This window comes from Pelodiscus sinensis, chromosome 16, assembly GCF_049634645.1.
Source record: "Pelodiscus sinensis isolate JC-2024 chromosome 16, ASM4963464v1, whole genome shotgun sequence".
Classification (NCBI taxonomy): domain Eukaryota; kingdom Metazoa; phylum Chordata; order Testudines; family Trionychidae; genus Pelodiscus; species Pelodiscus sinensis.
Window position 1 is genome coordinate 22,187,445 of NC_134726.1, and position 26,648 is coordinate 22,214,092.

The 26,648-nt window shown below is 43.6% G+C and overlaps 1 protein-coding gene and 1 long non-coding RNA gene across 5 annotated transcripts in view; one reads left to right on the top strand and one right to left on the bottom strand.

Moving 5' to 3' along the window:
* LOC112545815 (uncharacterized) overlaps nt 1–9,338 on the top strand; it is a 37,364-nt gene extending 28,026 nt beyond the window's left edge. For both annotated transcript variants that reach the window (XR_003089351.2, XR_012896156.1), the window contains exon 3: nt 7,422–9,338. This is a non-coding gene — a long non-coding RNA (uncharacterized LOC112545815). The remainder of the gene's footprint in view (nt 1–7,421) is intronic.
* Nucleotides 1–26,648, bottom strand: part of DNAH3 (dynein axonemal heavy chain 3) — a 165,512-nt gene that overhangs the window by 60,734 nt on the left and 78,130 nt on the right. For all 3 annotated transcript variants that reach the window (XM_075899422.1, XM_075899423.1, XM_075899421.1), the window contains exons 26-32: nt 26,177–26,269; nt 25,737–25,847; nt 22,441–22,555; nt 16,104–16,302; nt 11,692–11,800; nt 10,310–10,423; nt 9,333–9,509 (exon numbers count right to left, since the gene is read on the bottom strand). In XM_075899422.1, the coding sequence (XP_075755537.1) occupies nt 9,333–9,509; nt 10,310–10,423; nt 11,692–11,800; nt 16,104–16,302; nt 22,441–22,555; nt 25,737–25,847; nt 26,177–26,269 (918 nt within the window). The remainder of the gene's footprint in view (nt 1–9,332; nt 9,510–10,309; nt 10,424–11,691; nt 11,801–16,103; nt 16,303–22,440; nt 22,556–25,736; nt 25,848–26,176; nt 26,270–26,648) is intronic.

Sequence of the window (26,648 nt, forward strand, 5' to 3'; positions counted from 1 at the left end):
CGCTCAAGGAGAGTTGTCAGTGGCTGTATGCTACGTTTTCAGCCTTGGCTGAGTCCAGAAAAGATTGAGGGTAGGACATATGCGTCTTGCTGTGTGTTCCTTCAGAACTGAGCTATGTGCTCAGTCACAACCTTTGAAGTCTGTGCCTAGTATATTTCTCTAGTTCATATTTGTAACAGAGCCAAATAAGGAGCCAGCATGCATACGCGCACACGCACACATGCACACAGAATATTAACTGTTCTATACTCTTCAAAGAACCACACATGCTGTTTCATAGATATTTCTTTAAAGAATTAAACTTCGTTGATCTGGATTGTTGGCAGGGTAAACTTTTGTGTTTGATGTCTCTAAGCTTCATCCCATATATAGTTGTATTGGGCACATACAACTCTCCCCTCCCACTGTACCACCTCATAAACTTGAATATATAATGGCTACTAACAAGATGGACACATAAAAATAATGTGCACAGGCAGTGATCTCAGTTTATTCGATAACATAGATGTGTTAGAGCCACATAAGGAGCCACTGCATTCCAAAACAAATCTAGTTTAACAATACATATATTTATTGATTTAGTTTAGATGTCTTATGTGCTATAGTTATCATAATTGGTTGACAAGTATGTTAAAACAGTGTGGGTACGTCTACACTATCCCCCTAGTTCAAACTAGGGAGGCTAATGAGGGCAACTAAAATTGCTAATGAAGTGCAGAATTGAAATATCCCGCGCTTGATTAGCATAATCCCGGCCTGTCGCCATTTTGGAAACAGACTAGCCCGAAGTAACTGCCTGCGTCTACACTCGGCAGAGAAGCAGGATTCCAAGATAAACCCCTTAGTTCGAATTAACTGTTACTCCTCGTGGAATGCTTAGGATTCTTCCGTCTCAAGTGGCAAGACTCTGCACTTGTCCTTGTTGAACCTCATCAGATTTCTTTTGGCCCAATCCTCTAATCTGTCTAGGTCACTCTGGACCCTATCCCTGCCCTCCATCATATTTATCTCTCCCCCTTGATTAGTGTCAGTCACAAACTTGCTGAGGGTGCAATCTATCCCCTCATCCTGGTCTTTAATGAAGATGTTGAACAAAACTGGCCCTAGAACCAATCCTTGGGGCACTCCACTTGAAATAGACTGCCAACCAGACACCGAGCCATTGATCACTATCTGTTGGGCCCGACAATCTAGCCAGCTTTCTATCCATATTGCAGTTCATTTATCCAATCCATATTTCCTTAACTTTACTGGCAGGCATATTGTGGGAGATGGTATCAAAAGCTTTGCTAAAGTCAAGATATATCACATCCACAGACTTTCCCATATCCACAGAGCCAGTTACCTCATCATAGAAGCTAATCAGATTGGTCAGGCATGACTTGCCCTTGCTGAATCCATGTTGACTATTCCTGATCAGATTCCCCTCTTCCAAGTGTTTCAAAATGGATTCCTTGAGACTTCCCTCCATGATTTTTCCGGGGACTGCGGTAAGGCTAACTGGTCTGTAGTTCCCTGGATTGTCCTTCTTCCCTTTTTTGAAGATGGGCACTACATTTGATGTTTTCCAATCATCTGGGATCTCTCCTGATCTACACGAGTTTTCAAAGATAATAGTCATAGCTCTGCAATGACATCTGCCAATTCCCTCAATACCGTAGGATGCATTAAATCCAGACCCATGGGTTTGTGTATGTCTAGCTTTTCTAAATAGTTCTTAACCTGTTCTTTCTCCACTGAGGGCTGCCCACCTCCTTCCCATACTGCTTTGCCTAGTGCAGTAGTCTGGGAGCTGACCTTGTCTGTGAAGACAGAGACAAAAAAAGCATTGACTACTTCAGCTTTTCCCACATCATCGGTCACTAGGTTACCTCCCTCATCCAGTAAGGGCCCCACACCCTCTCTGATCACCCTCTTATTGGCTAACATGCCTGTAGAAACCTTTCTTGTTACCTTTCACATCTCTTGCTATCTGCAATTCCAATTGTGCTTTTGCCTTCCTGATTACTCCCCTGCATTCTCAAGCAATACATTTATACTTCTCCTTAGTCGTCTGTCCAAGTTTCCACTTCTTATAAGCTTCCTTTTTGTGTTTAAGCTCACCAACGATTTCCCCGGTAAGCCAATCTGGTCACCTACCATATTTGCTTTTCTTACTGTGCACCAGGATGGTTTGTTCCTGTGCCGTCAATAAGACTTCTTCAAAATACAGCCAGCTCTCCTGGTTCCTTTCCCCTTCATATCATCATCCCAGGGGACTCTGCCCATTAGTTCTCTGAGGGAGTCAAAGTCTGCTTTTCTGAAGTCCAGGGTGTGTATTTTGCTGCTCTTCTTTCTTCCTTTGTTCAGGATCCTTAAATCTACCATCTCATGATCACTGTTTCCCTAGTTCCCACACACATCTACTTTCCCAACTAGTTCCTCCCTGTTTGTGAGCAGCAGGTCAAGCTGTGCATGACCCCCGGTCAGAGACATCCACAGAGAAACCACGTCTGTTGGGCCCAGGAGGGGGCTATGAGTATTACTGTTACCCCGTCTCTGTTAATCATCTCAAAGACTCTTGGGATGAGAGGGGTTGGTGGGAATGGATAGAGTAGAGGGCCTCTCCAGTTGAGAAAAAGGCATCTCCTAGTGATCCCAGGCCCATTCTCGCCCTGGAGCAGTATTGTGGGCATTTGGCATTCTCATGGGAACCAAAGAAGTCTATTTTGGGAAATCCCCAATGACAGAAGATAGGTTGAAGTACGTGGTGATGTAGCTCCCACTCATGATCTGGTACAAAGTGCCTGCTCAACACATCTGCTGTGACATTGTTGATGCAAGGTAGGTATGATGCCACCAACATGAGTTTGTTGCAGATGCACCAATTCCATAGACGTACCACTTTGGCGCACTGAGAATGGGACTGGGCACCTCCCTGGCAATTTATATAATACAGGCAGTCTCCGGGTTACATCAATCCGACTTACGTCGGATCCCTAGTTACAAACGGGGGGGGGGGGGGGGGGCGGGCACAGCTAGTACAGGGTGCCTCCCCCACTGTCGCTGCCCCCCCCCAGCAGACCAGGGAGACGCGGAGCGACTTTTCTCGCCGCAGAGGACGCGGGTCTGCTGGGGGGAACAAGACACCAGCCAAAAGGGGGCACCCCAGAGCGGAAAAATTAATTTCCTAGGGAACAGCAGGAGCAGCAGGCAGTGAGACCCACTGTGTTACAGTCCCCACCTTGGGAGCAACAGCTCTTTCCCTCGTCAGCACTAGAGCTGCAAGCATCTTGTTAGCGTCACATGAAATTAACAAGTCCCTTCCAGCCTGGCAGAGGTGAAGCTGAAAAATTACCCAGTGGTGTGTGTGGGCAAGAATGGGGAGGAGCAGGACAGAAGGGAAGAAGGGATAAGCCCCAACCCCACACCCTGGCTGGAGCGGAGCAGGGTAAGCCCTGAGGGGATGGGTCTGGTTGCAAAGTGTGTGAGTGGACAATGAGGACCCACCTGTGGCTAAACTCTTGTTCCCAACACAGAATTTTTCTTTAAAATTAATCCTGTGGATAAATTCACACACACACTTCACAGGAAGGGATTTCCATTTTCTGCTCAGCAGAATACAACAACAGCTTTGATTGTATCAATATTTCACTGTGCTCTCCAATGACTATTGATTACACTTAATACCCATTTCACTGAACCATCTGTAGCAAATTCTATTTGGAACAGTAATATGCATTGAATAAATTTTTTTTAGTTATAAAAAACAAAGATTCTGACTATTAAATGAATAACTGGGATCTTTCAGGTACCCCAAAAGGAAGATTTGGATATAGCATGAAACACTGAAACTTATGATCAATTTTTAATTAAAATATCAACCAAAAATCCATCATATCAAAACAGTATGTGTTTTTCTTAGAATAAGGAAATTGTATGAGAATCAGGGTCTTTTCCACCTAACTCCAGCTCCCCCCACAAAAAAATATGTACCAGTTCCGACTTACATACAAATTCAACTTAAGAACAAACCTACAGTCCCTATCTTGTACGTAACCCGGGGACTGCCTGTATGTTATTGTCATATTGTCCATAAGTATCCTGACAGGTGTGTTGTAAATGTGCATGCAATGTGCTTGCATATGTTGGCAACTGCTCTTGGTTCCAAAAGTTTTATATGGAGTGCTCTTTTTTTGGTAGACCATCAGCCCTGATCAAGCTGACCGTCCAAGTGTGCACCCCATCCCAGGAGGGAGATGCCTGTAATGATCTGTACGGTGGGCTGATCTTGGTGAAATGGGACCCTCGCTAGTAGGTTGTGTGGTTCAACCCACTATTTGAGGGAAGCGGCCACAATGGATGGAAGGGAAACATGTTTGTGGACACTGTGCCTTGATAGGGCATGTATAGAGGCCAGTCAATGTTGGAGGCACCCAAAATGTAGTTGAGCATGATGTACTACATAGGTTGTTGCTGCCATGCACCCCATGAGTTGGAGGCAGGTAAGTACTGGCACCGTAGGGCTCATGGTGACAACTGCGATAAGATCTTGTATCGCCTGGAACCTTTGTGTCGGTAAGTAGGCCGGTGTCATAGTAGAGTCTAATTGGGAGCCTATAAAGACCAGCAACTGTGCTGGTTAAAGCATGGATTTCTGATCATTGATGATGAGCCCAAGGGATTCAAATATCTTTCTTGTTGTATTTGTCATTTTGAATGCTTCTGTGAGGGAAGGACCCTTTATTAGACAATCGTTGAGAGAAGGGAAGATTATAATGCCCTGTCGACATAGGTATGCCACAACCACTGCGAGTGTCTTTTAAAACACCCTGGGTGTGGACAAGAGGCCAAAGGGTAAAACACGATATTGGAAGTGTTCTGCTACCACCATAAATTGTAGGAATCATAGGAGCAGGATGGATGGTGACATGGAAATGGGCATCTTGTAGGTCGAGGGCTGTGAACCAGTACCCCTCATCCAGCACTGGAATGCTAGGGTAATCATTTTGCACCACTGTTTGTTAAAGTATTGGTTGAGTTTGTGAAGGTCAAGAATGGGCCTACAACTGCCTGTCCTTTTCTGTGTGAGAAAATAGTGAGAGTAGAAGCCCTTGCCTCTGAACTTGTCCAGTACTCGCTCTACTGCTCCGATGGAAAGGAGGCAATGGACCTCTTTATTTAATGGTCCTCATGAGAGGGGTCCCTGAAAAGGGATGGTATGGTGGGAAGGTTGGAGGGAGGAATGTAAATGGAATGGTGTAACCAGATGCCATGACTTCGAGGACCCAGCGGTCCAATGTAATGGTGGGGGCACAGAGGTGATAGAATGGTCTCAGGCGGTAGTGAAAAATGGGAATCTGGTACTGGTATGAACAGGTAAGGGGGAGACCTTGCATGCCCTAGACCAATGCCTCAAATCTGCTGTTTGTTGACTAGCAGTGCAGTTGTTTTGCGGACGTCTACTCTGAGGGCACTGTCTTGCACGGGATTGGTCGAATCCCCTGTGCTGATATTGAGAATATAAAAACTCATGGTGCCACTGGTATGGTGTGTACCATTTCTGGTGACATGGTGGCGTATACATGCCTAATGTGTGTAAGGTTGTACTGGAGTCTTAACTTGTGTGGAGAACCTCATCAGTCTTTTCTGCAAACAATTTTTGTTTGTTGAATGGGAGGTCCTCTACTTTAGATTGTAGCCCTCTCAGGACGCCAGCCACTTGTAGCCAAGACACTTGACACATTACTATTGAAGTTGTGATGGAGCATGCTGCTGTGTCGGTTACATTGAGAGCCATTTGTAGGGCAGTTGGTGTAGTTTTATAACCCTCTTGGACAATCATCTTTAGGATTGGTCTTTTATCATCTGGTAGGAGATCCATGAGGCCAGTAAGTTTGGAATAATTATCAAAATCATGGTTCACCAAGAAGGGTGAGTAATTTGTGATGGAGAGCTATAAGGTTGACAACGAATACATTTTTCTACCAAAGAGGTCCATGAGCTTACTTTCTTTGTCTGCTGCAGCATTCTTGTACTGTGGTAATTTAGACCTCTATCGAGCCACGTCCACAATCAAAGAATTTGGTTGGGAGTGGGAAAATAGGAAATCCATGCCTTTGGCAGGAACAAATTACTTTTTATTGGCCTGTTTATTGGTGATCGGGGGAGAGGTTGGTGTCTAGAATTAGAGTGGTAGCAACATGGTGACCAATGTCTGAAGCAGGTCAATGAGTAATGGTACTGTGTCTTCCAATGGGGTGGATGATCATAAGAGTGTCTACGCCTGTGGTGCTCATAGTATGACTTTGTGGGGGAAGAATGGTTAGAAGACAGAACAGTCCTGCAATCCTTGTGAAAGGCAGTGTGTGTTGATAGTGTCGGAGACCTCAGGGATCTGACTGAGCCCCTTGAGGAAGGAAGACGAGATAGCGACATTTGCCTAGGTAGTGCATCCCCAGAGGATACATGGTGTGGTGCCAAAGGATGAGGGGAGATCTATATTGTCTCCTGCAAGTAAGCCCATCCTGACCAGTAACGAAGTGCATCAGTGCTGGTGAAGGCGGTGTCAGTGATGATGATGACAGTGCGGAAGAACATGTTAACGGTTCTGGACCAGGAAACTGATCTGTCGCTGTTTGTTTTTGTACGGGCCTTGGACAGTGCGATGGCTTACTCAGTGCTGATGGTGCCAGAGTGGGAGGCTGCATCTCCAGTTCCTATAGTGTCATTGGTACCGGTGCCTACGTGAAAGTGCCAGTGGTCAGCACTGATGATGATGCTCCATGCAATGGTTTTGGTTCCATAGCACTCTTAGAATGGGAGAACCTGGTGCAAGATGTCCCCGGCTTATGTCTGGTGCTGATGCAGCTGGATGAAGTAAGTGGTAGAGACTATGCTGGCGAGGCATGTTTCTTAAATGAGAAGCCTGGGCCCAGGGAAGTGGCTCTTTGTTTCTTGGCCCTGATAGGGTCTGAACAGGAAGCTGAAGATGCTCATTCTGATGGCTGAAGCGCCTTATCAAGGAAGAGCATATGGAGTTGTATCCCCCTGTCTCACTGTGCTCTAGCCATTAGTTTTGAATAATGAGGGCACTTTTGAGGTATATGTGCTTCCCTGAGGAGGAATGCCAGTCTGAGGCAGGCATGGGCTCACAACAAGTGTCGCACTTTTTAAGACCGGGTGACACTGTCATGATGTCTGGAGAGGTTCACTGTTGTCCTCTCATTTGAATTAGAGGAGTTGTTCTCTTGTCTCTTGTCGTTTTTTTTTTTTAAAGCTGTGGCCTTCACAGCGGTCGACAACAACGGTTGTTTCTCTTCTTTTTGTAAATGCAAACAGGAAAAAAATGAAACTACTTGAATGATCTAACTATTAACTATGAACTAATTCTAACAGGCTAAACTACTATGCTAACTATCAAAATTATTTTCTCTGACTAGATTCTCCGAGGAGAGGAACTCGCTCCATCTGCAACTGAGGATAGCAATGAAGGAACTGGAGGGAGCCAGACTGCACACGTGAAGAGAAAGGCATGAATGGCACAAGGCATCTGATTCGCATGCATGGTCCAGACTGCTACTGCTAGGGACAACTCTGATCTGCGGCACTGGGATGACCCGACACAAACAGTGGAGCACCCATGGGGACATCACTCTAAGAAGCAGCAAAAAATTGAGGATATAAAGCAAATATCTACAGATTTGCAGGGCCCAAGTGATGGCCAGAGGCCTTAAATCTCAGAGGCATTCCTGAAGTGGACCATGGATAAGGATTAAAAAAATTTGTGACGGGTGTATCTACCCTGCACTAAGGAGTAGGGAGTCGCCCTTGCCCAGTTGGCTGAAAAGGCCCCACCCCCACAGCCTTGCTGGGCATTCTCCCAGGGAATGCTGGGTATAAAAGCCCAGGGAGCCACTCAGTCTGAGCTGACCACCAGAGGGGAAGGAGCTCAGGATGGAGCTCCTGATCTGCCCCTGCAGCCCCCCAGGAGCAGCAATCCTCCACTGCCAACAGGGCCTGGGCTGGGACCCGGTGGAGTGGGAGGGCCCGGGTCCTCCTACCTTCCCACTCCACACCAATCCAGCTCCCTAGAATTCTGGGAGGCTTCCCTCAGAGTAGGCCTTTAGGCCATGGTGACCTTGAGAGAGGAGTGTGTGTTGGTGTACTAGACCTGCAGAGCTGTATTTACCCTGATAGAGGGAACTGTGCTGTGGACTAGGCCTGTAGGGCCGTATTGACCCTGATAGAGGGGGCTGTACTCTGGGACTACACCCACTGGACTGTATTTACCCTAGGTAGAAGGACATTTAAGAGGAACTGGACCTATGAGCCATAATTGCCCTGCATAAAGCTGACACAGACCCCAATTTTGGGGTTTCCAGACCATTGAGGGGTCGTGCCTTCTACAGTATGGTTACTCTGAAACTGTGACAATGCCATCGCATATTGTAAGAAAAGCACAGACCCCTAAACTCTGGTCTTGGCTGATGAAAGCAAAAGGAAATTACCTTCAATTTAAACATAAATGTATTGATTTGTAATATGTGAGATGAAATTCTGCACCAACCTACACCCTGTGCAATACTATTTGTTTCAGTAGGATTATAGGGAGAGTAAATCAGCATTAAAAGGCCCATATTTTATTTATTTATTTATTTAAATATTTTTACCCCACCTTTCTATTTAAAATATTCAAGGTGGCTTACGAAAAAAACCACAATACAAATATATATAAAAATTTAAAATTTTTATATTAATGATTAAGGTTATTATTTATCGAAGTCAGTAGGATTCCATGTGTGCACACCGGCACAGATAAATGAAGATTTTTTTTCCCCATTTTGATATATTCTAGCAGTTACAGACAGATTCTCTGAACATACAATGGGCATTGTCACAGGAGCAGACAAAAACTGTCAAAACAGAAACAACACCCATGGTTTGCCCAAGAATATAGCTGCCTATACTAGTGAATCGCTAAAGTCTGATCCTGAAAACACTGATTAATGTAAGCGTTCTTTACTCATGTCAGTATTCCTACTGACTACCACAGGAACAATGATTCAGAGAAAGGGCCTGATTCCAGGCTTACACCAATGTAGTTCAGGAGTAACTCAATGGACATCAACAGAGTTTATCAGTGTGAATCTGGTATAAAAAGTGAGATCAGATTCAGGTCATTTTGTGCAACATTAAACATATTATTAAATCTTAACCACTAATGAACCAGAACAAGAACACCTAAATGCAATTATGGCCTGATGTTACATGGTTGTTTTTGTTCTACTACATTAGAAGCAAAACTGCAAATTGTGTTTAATTCCTACTAGAAATCAGAACATCAGAGTTACCTTTAGATTATCAGGAAGTTCTGCTCGTCCAGCATACCCAGGGTTCATAGTGATGAAGACACAACAGGTTGGATTAAGAGAGATCTCTGTTCCTTCAAAAATAAATGTTTTCAGATTTCGAATAATAGCCTGCTGTATACTGAGTATCTGTTGTGCAACTACAGACAACACTTCAACCTAATAATAAAGAAATAGATTAGAAAACATCCCAGACATGGAGCCATTATAAAAGCAGTATTTCTGGGTGAAACTTTTTTTTAAATACAGTTTAATGGCTTTATGTTGAAGTCCTAGAGATGGAAACTGCCTTAAAGTATGTACCACAATAAAAGAATTTTAGAAAATTCAAAAGCTGGCTTTTATCTTCACTGGGGTACAGGCTCACAAAACCTAATATAATGGAATAACGTATGTGACAGCGTAGACTACAAAGAATACACAAAACAGACAGATTATGGATGGTATATTCAAAAGCATTTTGCATTGGCCTAATTTTGCTTCCTGTAAAGAAACAGGAAAAACTCACCCGAAGAGAGTTAGGCCAACGGTGACACTATGCATCAAAAGCACTTAAAGCTAAAAATGTAGGACCCAGATTTTCACAGCTAATAACACCCATTGTTATCCAGAACCTTTCATCAGGAGAAGTAAAAGTGTTTTACAGATTGGCAAACTGAAGCACAGAGAGGTGAAGTGACTTGCCCAAGGTCACCTAATAGGCTAGTGGCAGAGCAAGGGTTTGAACCCACTCCGCAGCATCAGTGCTCTATCCACCCAGTCCACACTTCCTCTGTCAAAATTTGTGCATGCACTATGGCAGCTGTGTATGTATGTAATAGTGAAAACCTGGGCTTATGTCACAAGCTGTGCTAAAAGTAGGAAATTAATGGTATTACACATTCAAGTCTATATTTAAAGTTATTCTTTAATATTTAATTACATGTTTGTTGTTTTAAACACTTCAGTTAAAAAGTTACCTCAATTCTGTTGAATTCATCAAAGCAGGCCCAAGCTCCAGATTGTGCCAGTCCCTTAAAGAATTTACCCATGGCTTTGTAATCAAGACCATCAGAGCAATTAAAGACAACACACTATAGAAAAAAAGAAACATTCAGCATTCAGTGTTAATATTATTATAACAATTTTGGTATCTATAAACAGAAGGAGATTATTATGAGTTTGGCAATTGGTAATTTAGAAGATTATATATACCTAAATATGTAATCAATGGCTCTAGCCATGATATTAACATGTTGGTAATGAAGTATCTGTCAAGTATTTACTCGCCACAGGGATTAAGATTAGTTTTATGTGAAATAAAACACTACTGTACATTGATGTGAGGAAATGTTTCAAAGATTTTTCAAGCCTGAGAAATTTAAAACAATACTCATATCATGGTTTTAGGTGAAACTATATATTAGCTTAAATTAAACAAAATAATTCAGTGTTTTTCTAAGCAAAAAAGAATAAAAAAAGAATAAAAAAAGAAAATCTCTTGTAAAGGAACACTTCCTAACAGGCAAATCCAGCTCCCTTCTTCTGAACATGTAAGTCTCCTCCAAAACCAACTGCAATATCATGTCTCTTCTACACAGCTAAGACTTATAAAAAGGGAATCTATCCCACATTGAGTCATTCATCATGGTCTGTGAAAGTTTCCGACACAGGAAAATGGAAAGGGATTTTTAGATAGAAACAGCATGCTAATATAGGCTTGGGAAATATGAGTGTGAGGATGCTGCAGCAGCCCTAGGCTTCTGGCTTAGCACTTGAGGTCCCTGCTGCCACTCTGCACATTGGGATCTCTGCTGCAGGCCCCATGTGCTGGAATGGATTCTCAGCTGCTGCTCTGTGAACCAGGAGCTCTGCTGCCAGCCCTGGATGCTGGGGTCTCTGTTAGAGCTGTGTGTGCTAAGAGGCAGCTACCAGAGCTTTGCTCTCAGCTTTAGCTGAGAATGAGGGTGGATAGAGCCAAAGGGGCTCAGCACTCCACTTTGACAGATGTTCCCATACCACTGCATGGCACTCAGCAGTGGGCTATAACTACTACTTGCTCCAGTACCCTGAAGGAGCAGCAGCACTTTGGATACATTCTGCCTACCATAGACTATTGCTGAGGATTCCATTATCCATCCCCAGGCCTACTGGAATCATTTTTATGGAATGCACACAGCCTGTTCACTCAGGCTTTGTGTTTTTTGTCCAAATTCTGTGAGCTTCCCATCAGTACTCGTCATGAATAGATAACAGATGAAGGGCACTGCCATTTGCACAAGAAAGAACTCCAGAGAAGACCTGCATCTCAAAACACAAAACAATGTAATGCAACAATTCAACATTTCATTTATTTTGGTACCTGCTTAGCCAGTGCTTTTGCTAGATCTTTTGTTGTTTCAGTTTTGCCAGTCCCTGCAGGTCCTTCTGGAGCACCCCCAAGATTTAGTTTCAAAGCTCCCATTAATGTTCTACATAATAAACAAGAAATAACATGAATCACATGTTAGCTCTTCAGGAGCTGTAAGTTAGCATACACCATAGCCTTCTCTGGGACTACAATGATTTGCACTTGTCAAGGGATCTGACTCTACATTGTTATCAGAAATTCATTTTTTAACTGGTTTGCCATCTCCACTTCTCAAACTGGCTTCCCCACAGCATAGACTCCTGGAGTTGGAAGCCACTTCAAACATGCAAAATAAAAGCCTAAATCCAGACACGGTTTAAGAAGTCTTCATGGTTTAAGTCTTCTCTAATTTAACTAATTTCCCATGTGGAACTGTACCAAATGCATTATTGAAATGTAGGCAGATTAGATATACTGCATTTCCTTTGTCTAAAAAATCAGTTATTTTCTCAATGGAGATCAGGTTTGTAAAACCATGTTGTATTTTATCCCAATTACCACACACCTCTATGTCCTTAACTACTTTCTCTTTCAAAATTTGGTCCAAGACCTTGCATACAATTGAGGTCAAGCTAACAATCTTGTAATTTCCTAGATCATTTCCCCCCTTTCTTAAAAGTAGAAACTATATTAGTAATTTTCCAGTCATAGACAACAACCCCCGAGATTACAGATTTATTAAAAATCCTAGCTATTGAGCTTACAGTTGTGCCCAGTCCTTTAATACTCTTGCATGGACCCTCTGATTTAATCTCATTAAGTGGTTTGCATTTGACTTCCACTTTAGATGAGGTAATTTCCAGAGTTGTTGGCTCAAGTCCCATGACTTGAACTCAAATCCAACTTAAGTCGCCTAGGTGACTCGACTTGAGACTTGACTCGAGTTCATTGTTTGTGACTTGAGACTTGACTTGAGACTTGATAATTTTGTTAAATTGACTTGGTGAAAAAATTGTCTGAAAATGCCGATATTGATGGCTGATACAAAAGTGACTTGACATTTTTTAAATTAAGACTTGAGACTTAACTTGGGACTTGACTCGAAAGTGACTTTAGGGACTTGAGACTTGACTTGAGACTTGAACTGTAGTGACTTGAGACTCGACTTGGACTTGACAATGACGACTTGAAGACAACACTGGTAATTTCTCCCTTCATATCTTCATTGCCATTAGCTGTCATGCCACTACCCCATAACTCTTCAATAGCCTCATTAAACACTGAGGGTATGTCTACACTAGCTCATTAGTTCAGGCTAGGTAGGCAAATGAGGCCAACCGGGGTTGCAAATGAAGCCCGGGATTTAAATATCCCAGGCTTCATTTGCATCTTCCCGGGCACCGCCATTTTTAAATCCCCTTAGTCCGAACTCCGTGCCCGCGGAGGAGTTCCACGAGGAGTACCGGTAGTTCGAATTAGAGATCCTAATTTGAACTACCTACTCCGTTCCACGAGGAGTAACGGTAGTTCAAATTAGAGCTCCTAATTCGAACTACCTACTCTGTGCCGCGTGTAGTTCGGACTAAGGGGGATTTAAAAGTGGCTGTGCCCGGGAAGATGCAAATGAAGCCCAGGATATTTAAATCCCGGGCTTCATTTGCAACCCTGGTTGCCCTTATTTGCCTACATAGCTTGAACTAATGAGCTAGTGTAGACATACCCTGAAGTATTTGTTTAGGTGTTGGCCATGCCCAGGTTATCTTTATCTCCACCCCCGCCCCCCCGCCCATACTCAGCGTTTAGCATTCTCACATTCTCTTTCATTGTTTTCTTCTTTTTTATATGGCGATAGAACCTTTTAGCACTGGTTTTAATTCTCTTTGCAAGGTCCAGTTCTCCTTGGCTTTTGGCAATTTTTACTTTATCCCTAAACTTTCTGACCTCCAAGAGTAGCTTTGCTTCCTGATCCCTTTCATCTTCCATTCCTTGTAGGCTTTCTGCTTTCTCTTAATTACCTGTTTGAGATGCATGTTCATCCAACTTGGTCTGCAACCCTTCCCTCCAAATTTTACTCCTTACTTGGTATGCAGGTTTCAGCGAACTTCTGCAACTTTGACTTAAAGTAATTCCTAACTTCCTCCACATTCAGATCCTTTAATTCTTCAGTCCAGTTCACTTCCCTAATTAATTCTCTTAATTTTTAAAGTTAGCTCTCTTGGAAACAAGGATCCTTGTTGCAGATCTTTTTTTTAATCCTTTCACTTAATTTAAACTGAATTAACTCATGATCAGTTGAACCAAGGTTGTCCTTTACAAATTGTTCTTCTGTGCGATCCCTACTCCTCACCAATACCAAATCTAAAATGGCATCACCTCTTTTTGGTTCAGCAACTAACTGGTGAAGAAATCTGCCTGTTATCACATACAGGACAGATTATGGGCCCTACTATTATAAGTAGCACTTGTCCTCCAATCTATATCTGGGAAGTTAAAGTCTCCCTTAATCACACAATTCCCAGTAGTATTTATTTCATTAAACACATTAAAGAGGTTTCTATCCATATCTAAGTCAGATTCTGGTAGTCTGTAGCATTCCCTAATCATCATGTCAGGGAACCTCTAGTAGCTTTTTTTGCCAAATGGATTTTGGCCCAAACATATTGCTTATCCACTCCATCACTTCTAATTTCTTTACAATCTACTTAATCATTAAATATGCAATGCTACTCTACCACTTTTGCCTTTGTCTTTCTTGGATAGCACATACCCTTCAATACCCGTTCTCCAGTCATGACTACTATTCCACCACATTTCTGTTATTGTTATAATATATAATTTCACTTCCTATACCACTAGTTCCAGTTCCTCTATTTTCTTACCCAGGCTCCTCCATATATGTTCAAACATCTCAATTGTTGCTGCGTGGCTTTGCCCACATTGTTTGCCCAATTGGGTACAGTCATTCTACTGCCAGTATCACCTATCCTGCGGCTGCTACTATTAGCACTATCTTAGGGTACGTCTAAACTACATGCCTCCGTCGACGGAGGCATGTAGATTAGCCAGATCGGCAGAGGGAAATGAAGCCGCGATTAAAATAATCGCGGCTTCATTTAAATTTAAATGGCTGCCCCGCTCTGCCGATCAGCTGTTTGTCGGCAGATCGGGGCAGTCAGGACGCGACGCGCCGACAAAAAAGCCTTTCTTGATCGGCACAGGTAAACCTGGTTTCACGAGGCATACCTGTGCCGATCAAGAAAGGCTTCTTTGTCGGCGCGTCGCGTCCAGACTGCCCCGATCTGCCGACAAACAGCTGATCGGCAGAGCGGGGCAGCCATTTAAATTTAAATGAAGCCGCGATTATTTTAATCGCGGCTTCATTTCCCTCTGCCGATCTGGCTAATCTACATGCCTCCGTCGACGGAGGCATGTAGTTTAGACGTACCCTTAATGTCCATTCACTATCCACTGCTGTTCCTTTCTTGATTACTGTTTCCAGTTCACATTTTAAGTGGAAGAACTTGATTATAACACAATGGTGACTGTGAATTCATAACTCCATAGCATATGAAACACATTTTACCTCCTTTCTTACCTCCTCATTGGTTGAGCCTTGTGGACTATAAATTTGTCCAGAGGAGTTCTGGGTAAAGTTCTTTAACCTATAGACTCAAAATTAACTGTTGAGATAGCTTCTGGCTTCTGAGCAAGCTAGAAGTAAAATACCAAATCTCATTCCAGCCTTTTGCAAGCAAACAGAGGAATGAGATACTACCTGCAGTTAGGCATCTGTGAATGGTTCCAAAACTATCTCATTTATTTAAAAGTCAGACACACCCTGGACATATATTTTATTTCTAATAAATTAATTGACTAGTTCAACTGCACACAGTCTTCCACAATTCCATTACACAGAACTGCCAATTTTTTTTTTAGAAGCACATTCTTGGATGCAATAAGAAGAAATTATACTAGAGGCCTAGGAATCTGCACAGTGTAAATATTTTACACGATAGAGTATACAAACATCCAATGGCTGATCTACATTTAAAAATTAGAGGGATCCCGCTATGTCACTCAGGGCTATGAAAGATTATATGCCCCAAACTTTGTAGGTAGGTTGAACTGACCCTTCTCCCTCTACCCTCACAGCATTGTAGTTATGACTAAGTCAATGGAAGAATACTCATCTCTCAGTGAATTAACTACTTATACATTGATGGAAAAACCCCTTCCAACAATGTAGAAAACGTCCGCATGGTGGCACTACAGAAGAACATAACAAACCAGGGGGGAGGGAAGGGAATGGAAAGAAAATTAATGAACTAAGGTTTTTTTCATTACCAACTACTGTATTACAATATGCATTAAATAAAGATCATCTGGAAAGTGAATGCTACATTCATAGAGAAAATGAATTTTACCTATAGCATCGATCAGTCAGTGGAGTTATAACCAGACGTAGAGAATTACCAAGGTACTCATAGCCATATTTGGCTTCTGTTGTTATCATTCGCACCATTACATCTCCTTCTTCCCAGTAATACCTCAACTGAGAAATCCACTGGAAATCATTCTGATCTGTGATTTTGTCCTCAACCAATTTTGCAACCACATCACGTGCTGCAGAAACAGAAACAGTTCATGAAATATCTAATAAACAGTAAGCTAACATTTATGGCTATAGCTGTTCCACTTTTTGAAAGGAAACTGCATCCATTTTGCTTCATGAACCATCTTTATTCAATTGGGCAAAATTCTAGACCTCAATGCCCAGCATGAGCAGCCAGGCCAGATGCTGGGGAGCTGTGCAGGTTTGGAAAGAGGTTGTATAATCACCCTAAAAAGGCCATTTAAGACCAGTGCCTGAAGAAGTCTATATAAGACACTTCCAATCCCAATACAGAGGAAGTATGCAAGAATCTATATAGTAAAGGTCTCCTCCATCCATCCTCCAGTTCACCCATGCCTTTCTGCCCCCGTACATGAGCATGTTTGCTCAGAGCAGGATTGTGTACCATGTAGGACATGGAATACCACTGAAGCCCTCTATGGCCACAAAAGAGGACATTAAATTTGCCCAGGGATAGAAATACCGTCACTTGTTGGCAAGTTCCCTGCACTTGGAATTCCTACTGGCATCACACACTGTTGTATATAGATTACTGTCATTGGGTGTCCTTACATTTCTGGGGGTATGTCTACACTACCCCCCTAGTTCGAACTAGGGGGGTAATGTATGCATACCGAACTTGCTAATGAAGCCCGGGATTTGAATTTCCCGGGCTTCATTAGCATAAAGCCGGCTCCGCCATTTTTAAAAGCCGGCTTGTTCGAACCCCGTGCCGCGCAGCTACACGCGGCACGGGCTAGATAGTTCGAACTATGTAGCCATTCCGTGGAACGAGGTGTACAGATAGATCGGAATGGCTACATAGTTCGAACTATCTAGCTACACGCGGCACGGGGTTCGAACAAGCCGGCTTTTAAAAATGGCGGAGCCGGCTTTATGCTAATGAAGCCCGGGAAATTCAAATCCCGGGCTTCATTAGCAAGTTCGGTATGCATACATTACCCCCCTAGTTCGAACTAGGGGGGTAGTGTAGACATACCCTGGGTCTCTGCCAATAGATAACTATACTGCTGAAAAGCAACAGTGTGTATCATACAGGCTACTTGCAGAGGAATGTCAGGAATTGTAAACTGGTTTTTACTTAGCTTTGCCTAGTGTTAACAATCAGCAGCACAGTATTTTATAAACGATGGAATTCTAGAAATGTACAACTGAAAGGGACATTGAGAGGACATCTAGTCCATCCTCCAGGAAGGCTGACATACTCACCGGGCCCATAGGCAAGGTAGGATGGGGCTGGCTCCATACCCTTGGGAGGGGAGGGACCTTGGGCAGAAGGGGAAAAGCTGGAGCTGGCAGCCTCAATGATGCCCAGAATGCGTTGCACCCAGATGTGGCAGTTTTATATAATTTTTGGTGGTGCCCAAAGAGCAGGTCCAAGTCCTACCACCAACATACCTGCCTTTTTAAAGATGGGGAGGGGAGATGAGAACTTTGGCTGTGAGTTGGGGCTGGGAATAAGAGGTTTGGGTGTGGAAGGGGCTCAGGGCAGGGACAGAGGATTGGATGCAGGCTCTAGGGTGTGGATGAGGGTTTGGGATGTGGGAGGGGTTGGGGCTGAGACCGCCATACCTCTCTTCTCCTCTCCTCCCCTCCCCCCACTCCTGCCACCAAACACACTCACCCAAGCTCCATGCAAAAAGGGCTCTATTGGGGGTTGCCTAGGGGGGGAAGGAATGCCATATGCCTCCCCCTCTTCCCTTGGAAGACACAGCAGTCAGCCTGCTGCTGGCATTGCTCCCTATAGCCATGCTGTAGAGGCAATGGCTAGCAAGGGACAGAGCTCCTTGCCGCAGGCTGCAGGAAGGCCAGGGTCCAGGTCAGGTCTCTGAGGGCAGGTAACTGGCAGAAACGTGTGGGGGAGGTATGTGAGGGCTGCAGGAAAGGCTAGGAGAGAGACCTGGCTGGACACTGTTGAAGCCAGGCTACCAGGGTCCTGAAATTGGTGAAGCCTGGGCACCATGGGCCCATACAACTCACCACCTATGGCTGCACCAGTTCCGGCAGTGATTTAAAATGTTCATGGCTCTGGTCACTGCTATAATATCAGTGGCAGTCAGGAGCACCAGGCCCTTTTGAATCACCAGGTACTAGGTGTGATGAAGTGGGGAGTTCTGGGGGACTAAAAGGGGAGTTGCATGCAGAGGGAGGGTGTTACTGGTTTAATATGATAAGGGGAGAGGGAGTTTGTTGATACAGGGAACAGCATAAAACTGGAGACTCCAGCGACTGGTGACCTGGTGCCCAGGACATCCAACTCGGACAGCACAGCTGATTCTGGCCAGTGGAAGGACAATGGGATGCAGAGAGAAAACCTCGGTGACCTGCCCAGCTAGTTTCAGGTCAGGGAGAACAATGGATGGAGGAGAGGAGAGGTGGAGAAGAGAGGGGACCAGAAGAACCTGTTTACCTGGATAGAAGACAGAGGAGGGGCTGCTGCAGGGGGATATTGGAGACTCAGCTAGAAGAAGGGGGCTTTTGAACAAGACAGTGGGAGAGCAGGCAGAGCCACCTGGCTGCAGGGGAAACACAGACATGCTGGGCTAAGGGAGACCAGGCCTACAGGCCTGAGAGATCCTTTGCTGTGTTCAAAACTCAATAAGCCCTCCTGTTTTGTGCAGCCTGAGAGTTGCTCTGGTCTGGAGAACATGGTTGCACTATTCCCTCTGTGAGTGGAAGCCCCGGGGGTCCAGAGGGAGTAGGCTCCCTGAGGGGGCTCATGGCAGAGACAGGTATGCTGAAGGCCCTTAGAGGTGCTGTCCCAAACTTTGTCTACACTGACGCTTTTTACGGCAGAAAATATGCTAATGCAGGACTCATTTGCATGATTTGTGATCTTATTAGCATATTTTCTGCCGTTTGTTTTTGTGCTAGGGGTTTGTGTGCAAAAACAAGTAGTGTGGACGGGTTTCTGTTGTGCAAGAGCCCCGTTTTGTGCAAGACCCTTATGCTTCTCCCTCTGTAACTGTCCACCACTGCAGGGTGGTAAAAATGAGCCCTTTGTCCAAGAGGTATTAAGACTGGAAGTACGCTGATGCCAGCCACTGTTGCAGTGACTGTGTGCGGAGCCTGGTGAACCACATATGTACATGCTGCCATGTGGCACAAGCAGATTCTGTCTGTGCTCCGGGAAATCTTGAACCCCTCTCCTATGAGGTTTGTCAAGGATTGGAATCTGTCTAAGGCAGTGTTCCTCAAAGTGGGCTGCAGGCCAGCTTTGGGAATGCTGCTAGCAGGCCTGCACTGCTTTGTTTACCTAAAGGATCCATAGCCAAGGAGCCTCATGGCTCCCATTGGCTCTACTTCACCATTTCCAGCAAAGGGGATCCGCAGGAAGCAGTGTTTTTGAGAAACACTGGTCTAGGGGTAGGGCACTCATGAAGCTTGCTTCCCATTATCCAAGACCTGACGCCTGTGCATCAGGGAGCACTGGTGGGACTATACTTTTAGAAGGGCCAGGCACTGGAATGGCGATGCCCGTACCAGGTCCAGCATGGGCTTGCCCCTGGATTGTGTCACTCACTGCCTGAGTGAGTGCAGCCAGCACCAGCAAAATCAAAATGTCCTGGGCTGCCAAAAAGGCCTCTGGTGCAGATGGTTTCTCCACATGCCAGAGGCTTTCAACATTACTCGGCATCCCCGGGAAGGGAAGGGCTTGACCCTCTGCCTGGGGTTGATGAGCTGCCTGCCGTGGGTCTGGGTTCTCCCTCCATCTTCCCTTTGCCTTTGTGGGACATTGGAGAGTGCCCCCTCATCAGCATCTTCGTCTTCTGTGCCAGAGACTGCGAGGGGGAGCAGTGCTGACCTGATGGAGGCACCAATGAAGTGCCCCGCACTGAGGTCACAGCACTCGAGGCCAAGTACGACATGGTCTCTGGTGCCCGGGCTAGCACTGACTCCATTAGGAGCGCTTTGAGTCGAATGTCCTTTTTTTTCATACGAGGCTTGAACTTGCAAATGCAGCACATATTGATAATGTGCCCCTTGCCCAAGAACATTAGGCATCTGCTATGCGCAGCACCCCTTATACCATGGCATGGAGTAGCCACTCCAGAGGTCACTAGAGCTGCTCTCCTATGGATACTGCCAAAGGAAAATCTTCCAGTAAGTTTCTTGCTTGTTCTCTTGTTTCTAGTGAGCACACACACATTGGGTATGTCTACACTAGCTCATTAATTTGAGCTAGATAGGCAAATGAGGCAACCGGAGTTGCAAATGAAGCCTGGGATTTAAATATCCCGGGCTTTATTTGCATGTTCCTGTCCGGTCGCCATTTTGAAATTTCACTAGCCCTAACTCACTGCCGCGCGGCTACACGCAGCGGTGAAACATTAATTTGAACTAAGTCCTTAGTTCGAATTAACTGTTACTCCTCGTGGAATTTAAATCTCGGGCTTCATTTGCAACTCCGGTCGCCTCATTTGCCTACCTAGCTCGAATTAACGAGCTAGTATAGACATACCCCTACTGTGGAACGGACATGAGCAAGCACTCAAAGAAGAAGTAGAAGGATGTTATAAATTGGCAGAGTTCCATTAACTCTGATATTTAAATAGTAATTTAAAGAACCTGATTCTTGTTGCTTTCAATTTTCTTGAAAGTTGCAATAACACAAAATACAAGTTTAGTAGGTCAAAGTTATACTGAGCTGAGTAATTGAAGAGAATATCAGCAGACATTGCAAGCATACAAGAATAAAGGTGATTCGTTTTTTCCAACACAATGTAATCTTAACATTATTTGGTAATTTAAAAGGTGAAGTGATTGCTATTTTAGTATAGGACATGATCTAGCAACATAAACAGCAATTTAGTAGGAGTTAAAGAATATTTTATGAAAGGACACGTAGCAAAGAATTAAGCTGCAATCTTTTTCAGTTACAGCTGTGATATCATATTTAGCAATACTCTATTTCTCAACAGCTGTACTGCATTTCTTACTTGGAGTCCAGTTCAGACTTATCATTGGCCAAACAGATAAAAGAATTAGTAGCAGGATTTAGGCCAGAATCTCAAAATAAATAAATAAATAAATAAATAGATAGATAAATAAATAAATGAATAAACTGGACAGGCACCATACTGTAGACTTGGTAAACTGCACAGTTAATTAGCAACTGAAGCTTAACAGATAATCCAAACCACACCTTACTGTTGAACCATGCATATCATTACCATGGATCCTAGTTCTCTGTGATTATAAACCCAAAATTCTCGGATTAAAAAAAATAAACATTCACTTTTTTCCACAATTAAAATGAAACACCGAACTTTAGTCTCCCAACCCATGATATAAAACTAAAGATTTTCTGTAAAAATGCAAATGCCATGTTTTTCCATGGCAGATGGACTTCTTGGGTCCCAGCTCAACACTATAAAACTTTTAAATACATATATATCAAAGTATTTATAACTATAACATTTCACTGGTCCCCTGAGCCAGACCTCCACTTGATGTAGAAATCAGGGCAAGTGCCATCAGGGAGCCAGTTGCAGCACTCTTATCTTGCACTATCTAAGGAGATGCTCTGATATATGATGCCAGTTTGAGATGGGTGTAGCCGAGGTCTACTCCAGTACACTTGCTCCCAGTCCCAATAATGGTCACATCCTTTCAATGTTGCAGAGGTAGGAGAGTAACCAGTAGATAAGGCAGCTATGCTACTCCCAGTAGAAAATCTCTACATGCAAAGACAGTTCTCAACTGGTCCCTCCATTTACAATACAACCCACTGCCCCACTTGAGTAGAGCATGGTAGCACCCTGGACTAGAAATCCAGCCCACTGGTTCCCACTGAAGATGAGTTGCCTCCCCCACCAGTTCTGCTGTTTGAAGGGGAAGGTAGATTGGTCTAAGAAGCACTGATATATGAGATTAGGCATTCCACAAAGTTTGCTCTGTAGTGCTCAGGCTACCAGTGCAAACCATTAGTTATCTTGCTCATGTCTATGGCTGGCCATGTACAGCAAGTTTTTGTCTCATGTGAATTAGAAATGAAAATAATTTATATAATCCTAATATAATTGTAGCTTGGGGAAGCATCCCAGATGCCTGTTATAGATAATTTGCATCAGTTAATGGTAGCAGTTCTGCCTGAAATGTAATGAGAGTGGTAATCCTGCATTTACCATGCACATCAATGACAGTGAGAGCCCCAAGAGTCAGACGGGCACCGCTGGACAGCTTTCCTCTCACTAACTGAACAATTTCTCCAATTTGTAGGTTGCTCTTCTCCAAGAATTTCTGTTATAGAAACAAATGTGAGCATTAATGGCAAGCTATACCAAATAGCTCCTAAAGTCCCAGAGCAGTTGTTAGAACAAACCTTTCCAATAAAATGATGCAGTTCAGATGTCTTCCTGGCACTATGCAAACATTTAAGAGTCTCCTTTATATACTGCCATTTTATTTCATCAGAACTACACAGAAGGGTTTTATAGTCTGAAATGGAAGCCTATTATTCCCCCTAAATCAAATGCCAAGTCTCTGTACCAGGAAATATATGTAAAGCTGGATGAAATTTCTTGTATTACATAGCCTCAGGGGGTAGCTGAGTTAGTCTGTACAGAAAAAAGCAACAAATGGTCTGATAGTACTTTAAAGACTAAAAAAACATATAGATTGTATCATTAGCTTTCATGGGCACACCCCACTTCTTCAAAGGACCAGAGTTTTGAGTTTAGGATGTGAAGACCCAAAATAAATAGGAGAGAAAGGGGGGGGGAATAAAATAAGTGGGGTGGGAGACAGGGAGCTAGAAGGAATCAGTAAGTATCTGAAGATTGGGTAGTTAAAATGAAGCAGATAAGGATCAAAGTCAATTGATAGTATCCTTCCCGACATAGGAGTTTACACAAAGAGCTGTTTGCACCTTCATCGACTATTAAGTTGATAGTGCCACAACAATCCTTCATCACGACTGAGTCCATTAGCATGTTAATTGAATTTGCAGATAAACTCACATGCTAATGGACTCAATCATGATGAAGGATGGTTGGGGCACTATCAACTTTTTTTGTATTAAATAGTTAGTCAGCAAATTTAATATTTTCCTAAATTTACTCTTTATTTTAAATTATTTTGCACAACAGTTTCTACTACTAATTTTCATCTATGGATCACTGATAATAATCTTTTTGCAAATATTTTAAATTCAGCCTGTTTTGACTGGGCACATTGGTTCAGATCCTCAGCAGTTGTAAATCAGCATAGCTTCATTGAAGTCAAGGTAATTTGTGTGTCCTGCGTGGGGGAGTACAAGCATCAGAATCTGGTTTCTGCTGCAGTGACCTTTTAAAAACATTTTTTTCATGAAAATCCCTGCCAACAGATTCATTTGCTAGAGCAGCTCCAGAAAGTGACCAAAGAAGCAGCACACAGACAAAGCAAATTCCTTTAAAAGTTCATGTAAATATTCATAGGAAAAAATGTTACAGCATACCCTTAACTTTATTAGAGTCCAATCAAAAACCCATTGAAAGCAACAGGAAGTCTTTCAATTATTCAGTGTAATTCGGATCACTCTTGAGTAGTGTAATATACAAGACCATGCTGATAATGGATGAACTGCAAACACTTACAAGAAGAACTAGAAGATTTACCTGGCATTGCTTGGCTCCTCCAGGGCAGGGTGCTGGTGGTCTGAAGGGGGTGCAGAAGTCATGGCAAGAATTTGGGATTGTGGGGGGCTAAGGGCAGGAGGCTGGGGATGTGAGGTTGCAGGAGTCAGTGTTGGGGTTGAGGAAGGGCTCAGGGCAGGGGATGGGGGTTGTAGGAGTCAGAACAGGGGGTAAGGAGGGGCTCAGAGGTGGGTGTGGGGAGTGCAAGAGTCAGGGCAGGAGTTTATAGGAAGTGGGTTCATGGAAGGGGGAGACAAGGGGTGTGGTAGGCACCAGCTTCTCCCTGTGACCAGCCCAGGGCAGCAGGGGCCACACAAACCACCCGCCAGCTTGTCGCTGGGGCTGAGAGCGCCATGCATACTGCCTTCCAGCTTCTTTCTGAGGCCAGCCTGGGATCAACAGAGCCATGGACCCTGCCCGCTGGCTTCACCTTGCGGCTGACCTGGGGTGGGGACACACACACTCTGCCCACTGGCGTGGGTCCAATCTGGGGTGGGGAAGGGCATGAAGGGCTGTGCTGGCTAGCCCGGCAAGTGCTCTGCAGTCCTGATTCGGGGGATGGGTGTGCATAATTTGGTCTCACCAGTGCTCCCCAGTCCCACCCAGGGTACTGAGCAGGCCAGCCTGAGGGGTGGGGGCCAGGGCTGTGCTGTCTAGCTCCAGTGGTGCTCCAGAGGGCCATGGTGGTGGGGCCAGCAGGGCTTACCCACCCCTCCTTTCAGCTGCTGAGAGCTGGGGAGGATTTTGGGCAGGGGACTATGCAGTGAGCCCCAGCTGGCTACTCTCTTCCTTGGTGCAGCTACTCCCTATGGTCACTCTGCTATGCAGCTGTCCCCCACATTCACTGCTCCCAGTGGTCATTGCAGAGAATAACTGTCCCACTGATCAGACCCCTCCCTTTCCATGGTATAGAAAACAACGGAATTCCAGTCACATCCCATTGTCTTGCCACAACAAATCCCTGACTTTGTTTTAAGTTAGAGTAAAAGGAAGCTGCATACCAGATGTGGTGGTCCTAGCTCTTACTGTTTAGAGGGGGTTCTTAAACAAACAGACTCACAGATTAGCAGACTCATGGACAGACAGACAGAAGCACAAACTCTCTAAAAGACAGACAGACAGATAGATAGATACATAACATTCTACTACCAAACTTAGCTGATACATCTTTATCATACAGACAAGCTAGCAGCCACAAGAGTTGTGTAATCAATCACCTGATCTTGCAAACAGCTAGTCCTACGTGTAGTTCCTAGGCATATACACTAGGGGAGAGAAGTAACTATGAGTATAGTCATAGTTAGCAACTTTTGTTTGATTGTTCTATTCACACTTGCAAAGTTATATGACTCAAGAATAAGAGCTGGCAACTTGCTTCAATGGATTTAAGTATCAGAGGGGTAGCCGTGTTAGTCTGAATCTGCAAAAGCGGCGAGGAATCCTGTGGCACCTTTCAGTTAGCCTACATGGTGCCACAGGACTCCTTGCCGCTTTTGCTTCAATGGAGTTACAGTCAAAATGAAATCAAAATCGGTATCCATAATGTTGGAGAAATTGTTTCTAATGAGACATAAGACAATTATACAGCATGACTGGATGGAAAGCAAAGAATGACAAAAGTAAATATCAAGTAATGAGAAAACTGCAAAACACTCTGAGTTAATGGATATTCTGCTACAATTTGGCTGAAGTAGAAAAGTTAGAATATTTGCTTTCATAACACATTTCACTTGATTAGAGTTGTTCTTAATACCATGCATAATTGAGCCTTTGGTTAATTGAAAGAATTGATAAGAAAACCTTACAAGTAAAGTCCCTGATTGCATAGATTCAGACACTTCCTTTGTCCAGTAGATGGATGAAACACAAATAACCACCTGTCCAGGCCACTGAAGTACCCACTCATTTCGGGGAACCTTTAAAAAAATAATCATACTTGAGATAGAGAAAATGATATGTACACAAGAGGATTTGTCAATAATAAAATCTATTTCGCAAATGCTTTTAAATCTAATATATAAAATAAACAGTACTCAACTCTGAGATCTTTATTAATTTTCCTTCAAGGAAATTAGATATGAAACTTTTAATGAATGCTGCTGAATTGGCACAACAGAATTCTATTTAGTTCAAAACCTAACATCATGGTAAAGAAGAATGTGAGTCCTGTATGTGTGTAGGATACTTTATGTTAATTATTTTATGCTATAATTTATTGATAATGAAGAAAGAAATGAATAATTACTTGAATATATCCTCCAATGCCTTCTTGAATAACGTGTCTTATGCTGGCCAGCATCATTTGCTCTACTTGCAAAAGCCACTTCTCTACCATGCCCTTAAAACAAGAAAAAAATAGGACAGTAAAAATATATTAAATAAAATTCGTGATTAAATGGCATTTAAGGAGCAAATTTCATTCTGGAGTAAACCTTTGAATATATAATGCTTAAAACTGGCTGACCCATGCCTTTTTCTGCTCTGGTGGGAAAGAAAAAAAATGGGTGGACATCCTCCAAATAGATGCATGAAACACTGATGTGCACAACAAAGGCACAATTGCAACACATCAGTGCATGTGGACAAATAAAGCCACATGAACTGCATGCATGTAAAGGGCCAGCACAGTGTCCAAATGTAGGGTAAATACAGCTCAGGGAAGTCAATACAACATGACCGTAACATCCCATTCCTGAAAAAACATGGCTAAAAGGTTA